Source organism: Podarcis erhardii (assembly GCF_964252035.2).
Source record: "Podarcis erhardii genome assembly, chromosome: 6".
In the NCBI taxonomy this organism is placed as follows: domain Eukaryota; kingdom Metazoa; phylum Chordata; class Lepidosauria; order Squamata; family Lacertidae; genus Podarcis; species Podarcis erhardii.
The window spans coordinates 71,594,859-71,608,397 of record NC_138510.1 but is presented as its reverse complement, the minus strand read 5'-3'; the positions used below and the strand labels follow the sequence as shown (position 1 = coordinate 71,608,397).

General features: G+C 43.8%; 1 protein-coding gene across 1 annotated transcript in view; it reads right to left on the bottom strand.

The window, feature by feature from the left end:
- LOC309344257 (uncharacterized protein) overlaps positions 1–13,539 on the bottom strand; it is a 50,569-nt gene that overhangs the window by 19,683 nt on the left and 17,347 nt on the right. Inside the window, exons 13-15 of the mRNA XM_081866507.1 lie at positions 12,792–12,956; positions 11,300–11,539; positions 8,755–9,251 (exon numbers count right to left, since the gene is read on the bottom strand). Of these exons, the coding sequence (XP_081722633.1) occupies positions 8,755–9,251; positions 11,300–11,539; positions 12,792–12,956 (902 nt within the window). The remainder of the gene's footprint in view (positions 1–8,754; positions 9,252–11,299; positions 11,540–12,791; positions 12,957–13,539) is intronic.

Sequence of the window (13,539 nt, the reverse complement as noted above, 5' to 3'; positions counted from 1 at the left end):
TCTAAATGGTTTCAAAACCAAAGGGTCCACCCTGTTGCAAAATCTCCGAGGACTTTTTAAAGAAGTATAAAATTAGCCAAAACTGTTCTGCGGGCAGATGAACTCTCTTTGCTTCTAACTGAGTTCTTTCAAAAGCTATGTTTAGAATATGCTTCTAGTGCCCTTTGAGATTTCACCCTAACAATTTACTTGCTTGGTTGCTAGTCATTCTGGAGGCAGGATGAGGCCAAGCTACACAGTTTTCTAACTTTAAATCAGTCAGTAGCTGTTTTTTTAGACTACAATTCCCATCATCCCTGCAGCACACTGTAGCATAAATACCAGGGGACCGAAGAGTATTCTCCCAGTGCTACTCTCTGGACATTGCAGGTTGGGAACAGAGCCACCAGAACACTGATAGCCACCCTGTAGAGTCAGCCCAGAAGTCAGCCCATGGTCTATTATATTAATAAAGGTAAAGGAACCCCTGACCCTTAAGTCCAGTCATGGACGACTCTGGGGTTGCGGCACTCATCTATCTTTACTGGCCGAGGGAGCCAACATTTGTCTGCAGACAGTTTTCTGGGTCATGTGGCCAGCATGACTAAGCCACTTCAGGCGAACCAGAGCAGCACACGGAAATGCCGTTTACCTTCCCGCCGGAGTGGTATCTATTTATCTACTTGCACTTTGACGTGCTTTCGAACTGCTAGGTTGCCAGGAGCAGGGGCCGAGCAACAGGAGCTCACCCCGTTGCGGGGATTCGAACAGCCGACCTTCTGATCGGCAAGCCCTAAGCTCTGTGGTTTAGACCACAGTGCCACTCGTGTCCCTTCATTATATCAATAGCAGTGGAGAAATTGAGAAAAATTAGCAGGACTGTATTACCCAACCCTTCTCTTTACAAAAGTTATCTATGACCTGAAAACGGAGATAATGTATGTACTTTGGTAACCCAATACAATTCTTAATTACAGGGTTGTTGACCATTTTTTGGGGGGGGGGAGTTGATTTTTTTTGCCATACATCCAAATTCATTTCAGCAATTTCCCCCCAGACACAGCTTCCGACTGCAGTATTCTAACTAAGTACAGAAAATTCCAGATGTATGACAACCCTTCTTATTAAATAATAATAGTCTTTTTGGCTAAAATGTTTGTACAATCTACTGGGTCAAGGGCCCCCCTTTAAGGGAATGAGGACCACCCCCCTCATGCAATGAAGCATCCTACACATTTGAGACCCACCCAATCACCGCCACTGTGGTGTTTGCCCTCCTAGGTGTGTGACTTCATATTGGGTTCATAAGGAATGGGTTAACTAATTGTAAAATGACTAACCAATGGGAACCCAAGGGGAGTTAGTTAGGAGTCAGAGTTAGAGTTGTTGAGAAGTCAGTCTGGAGTTAGAGAAGAGCTAGAGAGGATAAGTCTGTGGGTTGGGCTAGTCTGATGTGAGAGAGTGAGAGAATCTGTTAAGAGGAGTCAGTCAAACAGTCGATATAATCAGTCAGAAGGTATTAGGAAGGTATAGGCCGGTAAAGAAAATAAAGTTAAGAATAGAGAAACCTTAAACTTGTTAACGCTTATAAAATAAACTTGTTTATTTGGTTCAATTTTAACAACTGTCTGGACTTAGTGTTTTACCCGAGAGTAATGGGTTGTTGGCAGCGGGGAAGCGAGCACAGTGGTGGCACAGGGATCAACAGACTGTTAAACGTCCAGGGACCCTGTGTGATCGCCACAGCCACCTCCAGCTTGATTTCTCTAGCCGTGCTGGGCAGGGATGCAGAGAGCATTTACCAGGTCCATACCTGCCAGACCCTGTTCATGTGATCGAGTCACACAAACTGAAATTGATTCTGCAAAGTTGGACAAGATGCAACTCCGCCCCCCTTCAAAATGGTGGACTAGGTGATGGCAGAAGACCTCTGTTGCCTCCAGGTGCTCATTCAGACCAAGAGGCGAGGTCAAGTTCTGGACAATCTGAAAAATCTCTACTGGACGTCTACTCCACCACCATATAACCATTATCTAGCCTTGCTTTGTCGCCTTGAACTCAGTAGAGTTGTGGGCTCCACAGTGCCCGAGAGGGTGCTCAGGAGTGATAAATATAACAAGCCTTCTCATCTCGCCATTCCACAGTGAGATGAGAGCCTTGACCAGAACACTGGCTCTTTCCATTGGGGAACCCCCCAGAATGTTCAGATGGATCTATCAGGATCCTCAAGTCTCTGAGGGTGCATGACCTTAATCGGTTGGCGAATTGGGTAATTTGAAAAAGGAGAAGTCTCCGAATATATTAAAAAGAGGAAGCCTCTTTCTGGGTAACAACTGGAAAAGGTAGATAAGAAGCAATCCGTATCCTCTGTGGATGGGTGGATGGGCTGGTGCAGTTCCATGTAGTATTCAGCAAACTCCTGATTCATACCTTTAGAATGAAAGGTTTTTATCCTGCTGCCATCGGAAGTGAATAGAATCTGGCATTTAGCTTTCCCTCCTTTGAGAACATTCGCTAGTAACTTTTATCATACTTATCCTTTTGCATTATATAAACCATTTGTTCAATTCTTTTTCCCCTCAATCTCTAAGCACTCCAACTATTATGTTTAGCCAATTACCTCTATCTTTTTGAAGAGCTTTTAGTTCTGCTTTTAGTCTAGCAATCTCCTCTTGCAGAGCCACCAGGGCTGCTAGTTGTTGTGTGTGTGTTTTCCATTGTTGCTGACTCTGATAATAATCTTCCGCACACCTGCCTACCTAGCTTCCCACATTAATGGGCGGAAGCGGCAAAAGGACCTCCGGCCCTAGGAATTGGTTCCTAGGCGTGCAAGTGTGTGTCCACAAACACACAAAGCCTTCATTTGCTCCCCCCATCCCAAAGGCTGCAGTCCTATGTGTAACATCCCATTGCACTCAGTTGAACTTTCTTCTGACCTATCCTACCCCCAGATGTTTTCACGCACACAAAGTCGCAAAGCAATACAGTTTATCCTTCCCACTGTTGGTGTTTTATGCTCTTTTGTCTCCAGGAATGAATGACTGGCTCAGGTGTAGCAGCAAGTAATGTGAATACATTACATCAGGGAGAAACATTCCGGTTATATTGGGCAAATTTGCACACAAAAATGGGTGTAGGGAGAGAAATTTGCACTCAAATGCTAACAAATTATCCTGAGGACTTTTCGTTTTTAACAAAATGCAACCATGGAAATGCGGAGACTCAAACCTGAGTTTGGACAAATGAGAAAGTGAGAAAAATCAAAACAGAGACATTCACCCAGTCCTCTTGATTGGCTCACTGGGCTGCTTGGATGAAAGCTTTCCTGACTCAAGCCTCACTTTCGGGACAGCACACACGATTTCTTGCTGAAAGTTGCCAAACACCAAAAGACAAGAAGTCAAGTTTGCTGCCACCCATCCATTGACAGCATCCCTCTGTCCCTCCCAGTGTCTGAAATGCAGACATACCTGTAAAACTAGGTGGCTTTTTAATGCCAATTCCAACAGGTAGGGAATATTTTGAGTAGCTCTGAGGGGATATATAGCTGGGTACCACCCATATGGAAAGGAGCAAAAAATTATGAGGATTTTTATGTTTTATTGTGCTTTTAATATTTAGTTGGGAGCTGCCCAGAGTGGCTGGGGGAACCCAGCCAGATGGGTGGGGTATAATAATAATAATAATAATAATAATAATAATAATAATAATAATAATAATGGTTCATTCCAGTTCTTGACAGGGAGGGCTCTGGATCATGTTTGTGGAATGCTGTCCCTGGAGAGGGGCATCTGCCTCCCACATTATTGACTTTCAGGAGAAATTTAAAGGCATTCATGTTCATCCAGATATTGAATTTAGTAACTTTGAGAGTGTGTGGCTTCTTTTAAATGTTTTAAGATGGGTTAACGTTTTTAGATTTATTTATTTTTTAAAAAAAATATTTTTAGGTTCACTCCTTTGGGAGGAAGGACACTGTTTTAGTAAATAAATAAATGCATCTAATTCTTTTAATGTTGAATCATTATTCACCCAAAGGCACTGTTAAGCAACCATTCCGTAGAACTGGTTATGTAGAAAGCATGGCAGCAAAAGCCACACTGATGGTTGACTTAGGTGAAACAAAGGTCTTGACCAATAAAGAACATTAAGCGAGGGGGTTCCCTTTTCTTTGCACAAGATATCTGTGGTTGAAATTCAACATTGCTCTCTTCCCATTGTTCCATCTGCACAAGCGTTCCAATTTGCAAGACAGAATAATACCTGCATGTACTGCTCTGGCCAGAGTCAATTTCAGGGGGGACATTCAGGGGTGGAATCACAGAATCTTAGATCTTAATACAGAATTTATATTCCTTTAACATCTGCCAAATCAAACTCAATGCAAAAGGTCACCTCTCTTCCAACATCCCTAATACAAAAGGTGTTTTAAAAGGGGTGTATTCTTGCCCCTTTTCTTTTTACTGTAGTTTATTTTTCTCAGATCTTCCAGAGCACATTAAAAAATAGAATCACATGCCCCAAAAACCAAAGAATGTTTTAATGTTTAATGTTCTATTATGCTTTATATATGTTGGAAGCAGCCCAGAGTGACTGGGGCAACACAGTCAAATGGGCAGGTTATAAATAGAATGATGCCGATGATGATGATGATGATGATGATGATTAAATAGGACACTCCTATTTTCATCAGATAAATGTTGAAGGGTATGCAGATATGGTTAAAGCATATTGGTTACAGGCTACGGTGTGGGAAGAATGAAGATGGCTTAGTTAACTTTGCAATACAGTAGTACCTCGGGTTACATATGCTTCAGGTTACAGACCCCGTTAACCCAGAAATAGTGCTTCAGGTTAAGAACTTTGCTTCAGGATGAGAACAGAAATCGTGCTCTGGCGGCGCAGCAGGAGGCCCCATTAGCTAAAGTGGTGCTTCAGGTTAAGAACAGTTTCAGATTAAGTACGGACCTCCAGAACTAATTAAGTACTTAGCCTGAGGTACCACTGTATATGAGATTTGTTAAAAGGCAAGACCTCTGCCCAGTGAAAGATATCTTTCGTATCTTGGATCATGACCAGCCCATAGCATTATAGGGTCAGAGCGCTGAGCTGAGCTGAACTCAGTTCCAGAGAAAAGGCTGGGGAACAAACCACTGAAAGGGCACTGAAAGTCTCTGGCAAGCTTTTTCTCTCTGACACATAGACAAAATCTTTGGGAGTGAAATAACTATTTTAGGAGAAAGCCAAAGCCAAAAGTGCTAAAGGTCACGATCTCACTCTTTCTCTCTCTTTCTTCCTCTCTCTCACACACAGCATTTCAGGAACAAACAAACCTATCAGCCGAGTTAATGCAAACCCATGAGCACAAATCTGCATAAATGGTATGTTATCGGCCAATTTTGAATTACCGTATTTTTCACACCTGACCATAAGACGCATTTAGTTTTTAGGGGGGGATGCAAGAAAAAAAAATTTTTAAGGGAACGCTGGGCAGAGCCTGTATACATCCCAGGTTCTGCTCAGCGCTCCCTTTAAAAAAAATTTTTTTATTGCATTCCCCCTCTAAAAGCCAGTCAGTCCCTTCTCCCTCCTCGGGGAAAATCTCACAAGAGCTGCTTGGGGGCTTTTCCTGCCTACATTCGATCCATAAGACACACACACATTTCCCCTTACTTTTTAGGAGGGAAAAAGTACGTCTTATGGAGCAAAAAATACGGTAACTAAAAGTGCAAGGGCAAGGCAGCCTGTCATCCCACCATCACCATTATGGTTTTGTTAAGTTGTGGGTTGACATAGCAGACGACACAGCGATTTCTCCAAGTAGCTCTTTATTTCGTAAGCTGGAATAGAACTGACTGCAAACAGCTCAGCCGGCCTGCTTTTATAGGCAGCCGGCTGTCAACATTGTAGCAACAACAGCCCAGAGTTCCCGCCTAAAATAACTGACGCGGACCTGAGTGAAAACTATCTACAGACCTGAGTGAAAACTATATACAGTATCCCCCTGCTGGCCCAGGGTGAAACTTCACTACATAACAGGTTTGTTTTTAGGATTAGAACCATTAGCTGTAAAAATAAGAGAAAACAAGCAGGTTGATCCAGGGGCTCCTGATGTGCGGTGTTGCTGCGGCCTGAAAAATTCTGCTCAGCAGCCCCTCTCATTTGTTTTTGGAGGAGATTTCACCCACAGGGCTTTGGCCTTTAGTGCTTCTGGCTGCGGAGTTTCCTCCATTTTTTCCCTGGCCTTTGGGAACAGCAATTTTGAGCGGTTATTTTAAAGAGCCTTGAATTGAGTTTTAGTGGGGGCGAAAGAGTTTAAGTTATAGTGATTACTTTGCTCTCCTTTTTGGCTTTTGAGAGTTCCCTCTCTGTAAGCTTGGTGAATTCTACACACACCCCCTCCTAATTTGTTTAAGGCTGGTTGGGGAAATTCCTGGGGCCGGCAGCCATTTTCCCCAGCTTATTTGAAGGGAGCGCCATTTTGCACTGGTGATAGTGCCATTTCTGGCAGGAGCGCCGTCTTGTTTTGGCAGGAGCGCAATCTTGTTTAGGAGGGATCGCCATTTTAATGGTTAAAGAGTTTATTTATTTTGTTCTTTGGGAGAGCTTATTGAGATGCCTGTTAAAAGGAACCGTAGTCCTGCTCTCCCTACAAAAAGGGTAGTTAGAGGCCTGTCTCAGTCACTGCGTTCAGTGCAGCAGTTCCTCAGCAAACGCTGGATCGTCTGGGTGCTATCATGGCCAACATTGGCTTGGACCTTGCGGCCTTGACAAGGTTTAATTCAGAGCTTGAGTCATTGGCTCAGCAGTTTAGGAGGCAGCCTGATCCCCAGCCTGGCCCTTCCTCCTCTTCTACTGTTTATGAAGCCCATGGTCCCTCTGATGCGAGTGAAGGGAGCGAGGCTTTTGAGTCCTCTGGAGTTTTGTTGTCCCAATTGCAGTTTTCCAGGATTCCAGTCCCACCTAGTCCTAGGGGTCGTCCCAGGAGTATGCGTGCCACGGTTCAGCAGGCCTTTCGGTCTGGACTACCATGTTCGCAGTCGGCACACCCGGGTTTTGGGAGCTCACGGCTTTCAGCAGTGCATATTATGGGGAGAGGAACTTCTCATCAGCCTAGCACCTCACATGTTTTTAGTTCTGTTCAGGTGTAGTTGGTTCATTCGAGGGAGGCACTCTACATCCACTCTTCTGAGGAGGATTTTCTGGTGCCCAGGGTCCCGTCATCTGGTGGCAAGCAGCAGAAGAGTCGTCGCTCCAAATGCAGGGCCAAAAGGCACAAAGAAGAGTTTGGATTTGATATCCCGCCTTTCACTACCTTTAAGGAGTCTCAAAGCGGCTAACATTCTCCTTTCCCTTCCTCCCCCACAACAAACACTCTGTGAGGTGAGTGGGGCTGAGAGACTTCAAAGAAGTGCGACTGGCCCAAGGTCACCCAGCAGCTGCATGTGGAGGAGCGGGGACGCGAACCCGGTTCACCAGATTACGAGACTACCCCTCTTAACCACTACACCACACTGGCGGTGATTCCTCCTCTTCTACGGGTATGGGATAGGCTCTGGTTCAGGTGATAGGGATGGGAGAATGCTCTTGCCATCCCTATGTGAAGGGTATTCCGTTAAAGGAATCCAGGGACTCAATGGTTTGGTCAACCCCTGAGAGGGGGTTGTGCCCGTGCCGGAATCCAGGGGGGCATCTGGGTGGTGAACAGAGTCTCTCCCCGGCTTTTCACCTTCCCAGGTGTTCATCCTTGGCTGACCAATGCTGGTGCCCTGGGTCAGCGCTGCCTGCAAGAGTGCAGGGAGCTAGCCGAACCAGAGCCTATGCAACCACTCACTTTCTGTAATCAATAAAGTTGTCGCCTAAATTCTGCCAAAAACCAAAACTAAAATTTGAGTCAAGTGTGAATTTATTTAGGGGGGAGGTTTCTGGGTCTGAACACACAAAATGACAAGGATATCTTAGCCTGACATAGAATCAATCAAGATAGAAATTCTCTAAGCATTAATATGAAAAACAATTACAAATCCATATAAAAACAATTACAAATCCATATAAAAAAATTCCTCTGAATCTCCAGACTTCCCCCCACCCCCTCTATGGGTCCCAAGGTCAACGTTTACACCTGCATATCAGACTTTTATCAACATTTTTTAAATCCATCTGAATTGTCCATAGTCACCTTACAAGTAAGATTAAAACCCTGCTAATGTTTTCATCTGCTTACAATGGTCTCCCAAGTTAATTATATTTTCCCCATTCTTTTTTAAAGTTCTTGTCCTCTTGAGCTTTCCAGTTAAGTTTTGCCAGAGTCCATTATAAAAATAATTATGAACTGTTGCACAAACAGTCCGAAGATCTTATAAAACAGTGCAAAATACTAAGGATTATTAAGTATTTGTGGCCTCTTTTGATGAGGCAGAAACTATTAGACTTGCCTTTTAATTGTATAAATATATTTGGGGGTGGGGTATTGTGGTTTGCTGTAAGTCATTTTTATGTGTAAAGGGGCTAATAAATACTACTACCAGTGTTTTCTTCTTCTTCTGGGGGTACTATTTGCTTCAGTGAATCTACTCTGAGTAAAACAGAGCACTCTACTCTGAATACAACTCAGTATAATTTACAACTTATCCACTTCCCTTCATCTGAATTGTAACGATACGTCAATACGATATAACTATACTGTCCATTTATTTCCTTTGTGTTGGCAATATATGACGTATTGTGAAATGTTGAAGAAGTGGCTATTTTATATATATATATAAAAAGAGCTCAAGGAGCAACAGTAGTACTGGTAGTCGTCGTCGCATAATTTCTATATTTCCGCTTACGTAGAATGCAAACTGCTATACCTACAACAGCCAAAAAAATAATTACAGAAACGCATGCAATTATCACAATTATAATTGTGGATTTGTCAACTGGGCCAGGATGTTTGTCATCTGGACTCGACGGAATAATGGAATTGTCAGCTGGAGTAGGGGAAATGGTGACTGGACGAGGAGGAGAACTTGGCCATGCAGGAAGGAACACGACTGCTCCGGCTATATTAGATATTTCTCCAACGTTGTCGCTCCCATCAATGCAACGAATGGCAAAGTAGATGGAGGTGCCATTTTCTTTTGCGAAGTTTACCGGCTTGTAGTGAAAGGATTGCTTGACCCCAGCAACTTCTGTCATCAGGCCAGCAGTGTCCACAGGAGTCGCACTATCAAAAGTTGCATTGGTTAACTCTGAGGGTCTTTCACTCATTTTTATTTCATATCGTTCAGCTGCAAAATAAAGGACGCACAACAGACAGGCGTTAGATGTACATCTTCAAACATGGATCAAGGAAACAGTGACAAGCCTATCTTTCAGTGCATAACTTCCTGTCCTCCAGGAACCCTAAGCATATTGCACACCAGCCCACTGCATCGTTGTGTGTTGCAGAAGACATTGGGAATTAAAGAACACACAAGATCTATGTCTGCAGTCACGGATTAAGAATAACAATGCCCAAATTTGCTTTCTGTGCATTTCAAACTTCTTGCCTTTAGGGAACTCTTAGCACATTGGCTTTGAATGCACACATGCCACTACATCTTTGCCTGCTGCAAAGGACTCTGGAGAATGTTCCAGAACATACTGTTAGTTTACATGGGCTGCTGCTTAGGCTTGTTGAAGTTCACCGTAATTCCTTGCCAATGCAAAAACATGGCCCATGTCACAGAACCCAACAGGGTACCTATTTCAGACACTCCAAGTGTCCCTATTTTCCAGAGACAGTCCCTGATTTGCAAACGCCATCCCAGTTTCTGATCTGATGCCTCCTGGAACGTCCCACTTTTCCCTAAAGGTAAAGGGACCCCTGACCATTAGGTCCAGTTGTGTCCGACTCTGGGGTTGTGGCGCTCATCTTCCTTTACTGGCCGAGGGAGCTGGCGTCCAGCTTCTGGGTCACGTGGCCAGCATGACTAAGCCGCTTCTGGCGAACCAGAGCAGCGCACGGAAACGCCGTTTACCTTCCCACCAGAGCGGTACCTATTTATCTACTTGCACTTTGACATGCTTTCAAACTGCTAGGTTGGCAGGAGCAAGGACCGAGCAACGGGAGCTCACCCCGTCGCGGGGATTCAAACTGCCGACCTTCTGATCGGCAAGTCCTAGTCTCTGTGGTTTAACCCACAGTGCCACCCATGTCCCCACCCCCCTTAGGATGCCCCTAATTTTACTGGAGAAACATTGGAGGGTATGGAGTTATCTGACCCACAAGTCATCAGAAGGCAGCCCTGTATAGGGAAGTTTTTAAATGTTTAATGTTTTATTATGTTTTTATATACAGTGGTACCTTGAGTTACAAATGCCTCTGGTTACAAATGCTTCAGGTTACAAACTCTGCTAACCTGGAAGAGTTACCTCGAGTTGAGAACTTTGTCCCAGGATGAGAATGGAAATCGTGTGCCAGCGGTGCAGCGGCAGCAAGAGGCCCCATTAGTGAAAGCACGCCTCTAGTTAAGAACAGTTTCAGGTTAAGAACGGACCTCCGGAATGAATTAAGTTCGTAACTAGAGCACCACTGTATGTTGAAGCCGCACAGAGTGTCTGGGACAACTCAGTCAGATGTGAAGGGTATACAGTGGTACCTCAGGTTAAGTACTTAATTCGTTCCGGAGGTCTGTACTTAACCTGAAACTGTTCTTAACCTGAAGCACCACTTTAGCTAATGGGGCCTGCTGCTGCTGCGCCGCCGGAGCACGATTTCTGTTCTCATCCTGAAGCAAAGTGCTTAACCTGAAGCACTATTTCTGGGTTAACAGAGTCTGTAACCTGAAGCGTATGTAACCTGAAGTGTATGTAACCCGAGGTACCACTGTTAATAGTAAAATTATCATTATGGAATAGGATGTCCCTATTTTCAGCGGAGAAATGTTGGAGGGTACGCTATTCCACAGAATAAAACCTTACACTACTCATCTGCCTTGCTGGAGGGTGGGGAGGGACGATGGCAAAACACATACATGACTTAAAATAAGAACAAAATACGGATTTAAAAATTGAAGCAACAATGCCGGAAACAGGCAGCCCTCCTCCCACCGAACAACAACAGCAGAAGGCCAAAAACATCAATTAGAGAGAGAAAAAAATGAGTGTGGCTGGGGACATTGAAGGGCTAATGGAGCTGTCCAAGGGAGACCCTGATGTACAGTATTACATGCCTATGAAGTTAGTGTAACTAAAACTGTTGTTTGGCTCTCCACCCCCCAACCAGGTTAGTACGAAATTTAAATATTTCTCAAAGAGTCCTTACTGAAAGATTAAAGCAGAACCCCACATTTACCTGTCCCCACATCATAGTCATCGCCAGGAGCTGTCCAGGAGAGAAGAAATCCGCCATCACCAGTTTGCTGTACCTCAAGGTCGGTGATTTTACAGGGTGGAAAAACATCATGACTACCTCCAGGAGAAATTCCTGATACTACAAAACTACCACCGGATACAACTCTGGTGACATTTCCCACATCTCCTTCAGTTTCGCTCACATTAGCTTCAGGTTTGGGGGGGTTCATTGTTATAGTACCTACAAAAGAGGGGAGAAAGATATGTCAGATGGGGTACATTATGGCTGATAGGCAGATTATATCCAGGTATACAGGTAACCCATGACTTATGCTAATTATTGCCAGCACACTGGGATGTCTCCCTCTTCCCCCACACCCCGCCTGTTTCTCACCATACCCAAATCTGCTCCAGATGCAGACAGATTTAGGGGGAGAAGAGGGAGGAGAGTGTTGTCTCGCACAAGGAGAAATCTTTGTGAGAACATTTTGCTTAGCGCTTTCTCGATTACCACGCCACATGTTAGATTTTTGTTTGTTGCTGAGTATAGTAACAGGCTGAGAATAAACAACAAACAATAAAAATGGGCAAATACCTATTGTGTGTGTGTGTGTGTGTCCCCACCTCCAGATAAATTTAAGACGTTAAAATCACTTTATTATACACCACCTCAATACGGATCCACCTCCATTCCTACACTGAGCTGCTTCCCCTACGCTGAAGCTGCTGTATGCAGAAAAATACCACAGTTATGTGGGCAAACGGATCATGTGCCTCTTTCCCACCCACACGTAGCATCAATGCATTACATATGTGGATCCAGCTATACATCTGCAAATAAAGCATTTAAAATATAAAGTGCAATATACAAATGTGACACTAGAAGGCAACAGTGAGCTACACCAAATTTAATGCATTTTTCAAAACTTTTTCTTTTTTTAAGCATTTTCACAGGGGTTTTTTATATGTGTGTAGATTCTACCATGGTTGCCTAGAGTTGCTAGGGGGAAAATAAAGCCATTTGATCTAGACCAGGATATGTCCAACCACACTCCTCCTCTCTCCAATGACAGTGGGTAGATCACAGGTTTTTTTTTATACTGGGAGGAGATCGCAGTCTCTTGGGAGTTGGACGTGCCTGATCTAGACTTTGGGCTGGCAAATAATAGAAACAGATGGAAATCTAAAATGCCAAAAGTGTTAGCCAAAAGAAGGATACCACAGTCATATTTTAAAGCCTTGTAAGAATTAGGGAGCTGTTTCAGTGGTTCAATGACACATATGATTAACACATCCAGAATATTATAGGATAGAAGAATATGGGCACATATGTACCCATGCATCAGAAAAGTGTTCAGATCTACATAAAGACCCTTATGAAGAGGGGAATAGCAGGAAGAAACTTGTGTTACTCCCAAGACTCCCAATTTCACATTTTGAGAATCACAGGGCTAACATACCACCAGTAAAGCTATTTCATAACCCAGGCTTACCATTTTCTTCATAACCTGGTACATAGAGAGCTTGACTCTGCCTACGGGACCGTTTAAGAACCTTGTCTTTTCCTTCGACACGCACTTTTAGGTTGTGTCTGCCATTTCCTTTGAGTGATGTGAAATACCTGGAGTAGATCCCATCGTTCTTGATAAGATCAGCACCTGAATACACAGATATAAAAATGTAACATCCCAAAGCTCACCTCTCACTGCTGGTCGTTAAAAAAACAAAACCCTACATAACCTATGTGGGAGGTGTTCATTTCACAATGTGTGTGGCTGTTTTAATGGAAACAGCTAATATTTGATTCTGATCTCTGTAATATAGGATCATAAGGTACCAATGTTTTAATATTTGTGCCTCACAGGCCAACACAAGTTGTAACCAACACAACACAACACACCAGCATTATTGTAGCTTGCCGTATACCTGACAAGCTCCATTTTTGGCAGTGCCAAGCAGTTAACAAAATCAGGACACTTATCAAACTTAAAGACTCCCTTTCCCCATATGAACTAACCCAGATCCAGAGATCATCATCTGGTTCCTTTCCCTGTGTGTGATTTCTGAGGGAAGTTGGGAGGCTGGCAAAGAGTGAGTGGACCTTCTCTGTAGTAGCTCACAGTTATGTAATGCTCTCCCAGGAAGGACCCCTTGCCACCAATCTTGCTATCGTTTCAGCACCAGACAAAGATGTTTTTGTTTTCCCAAACATTAGTAGGTCTCCATACTATCCAACATTTG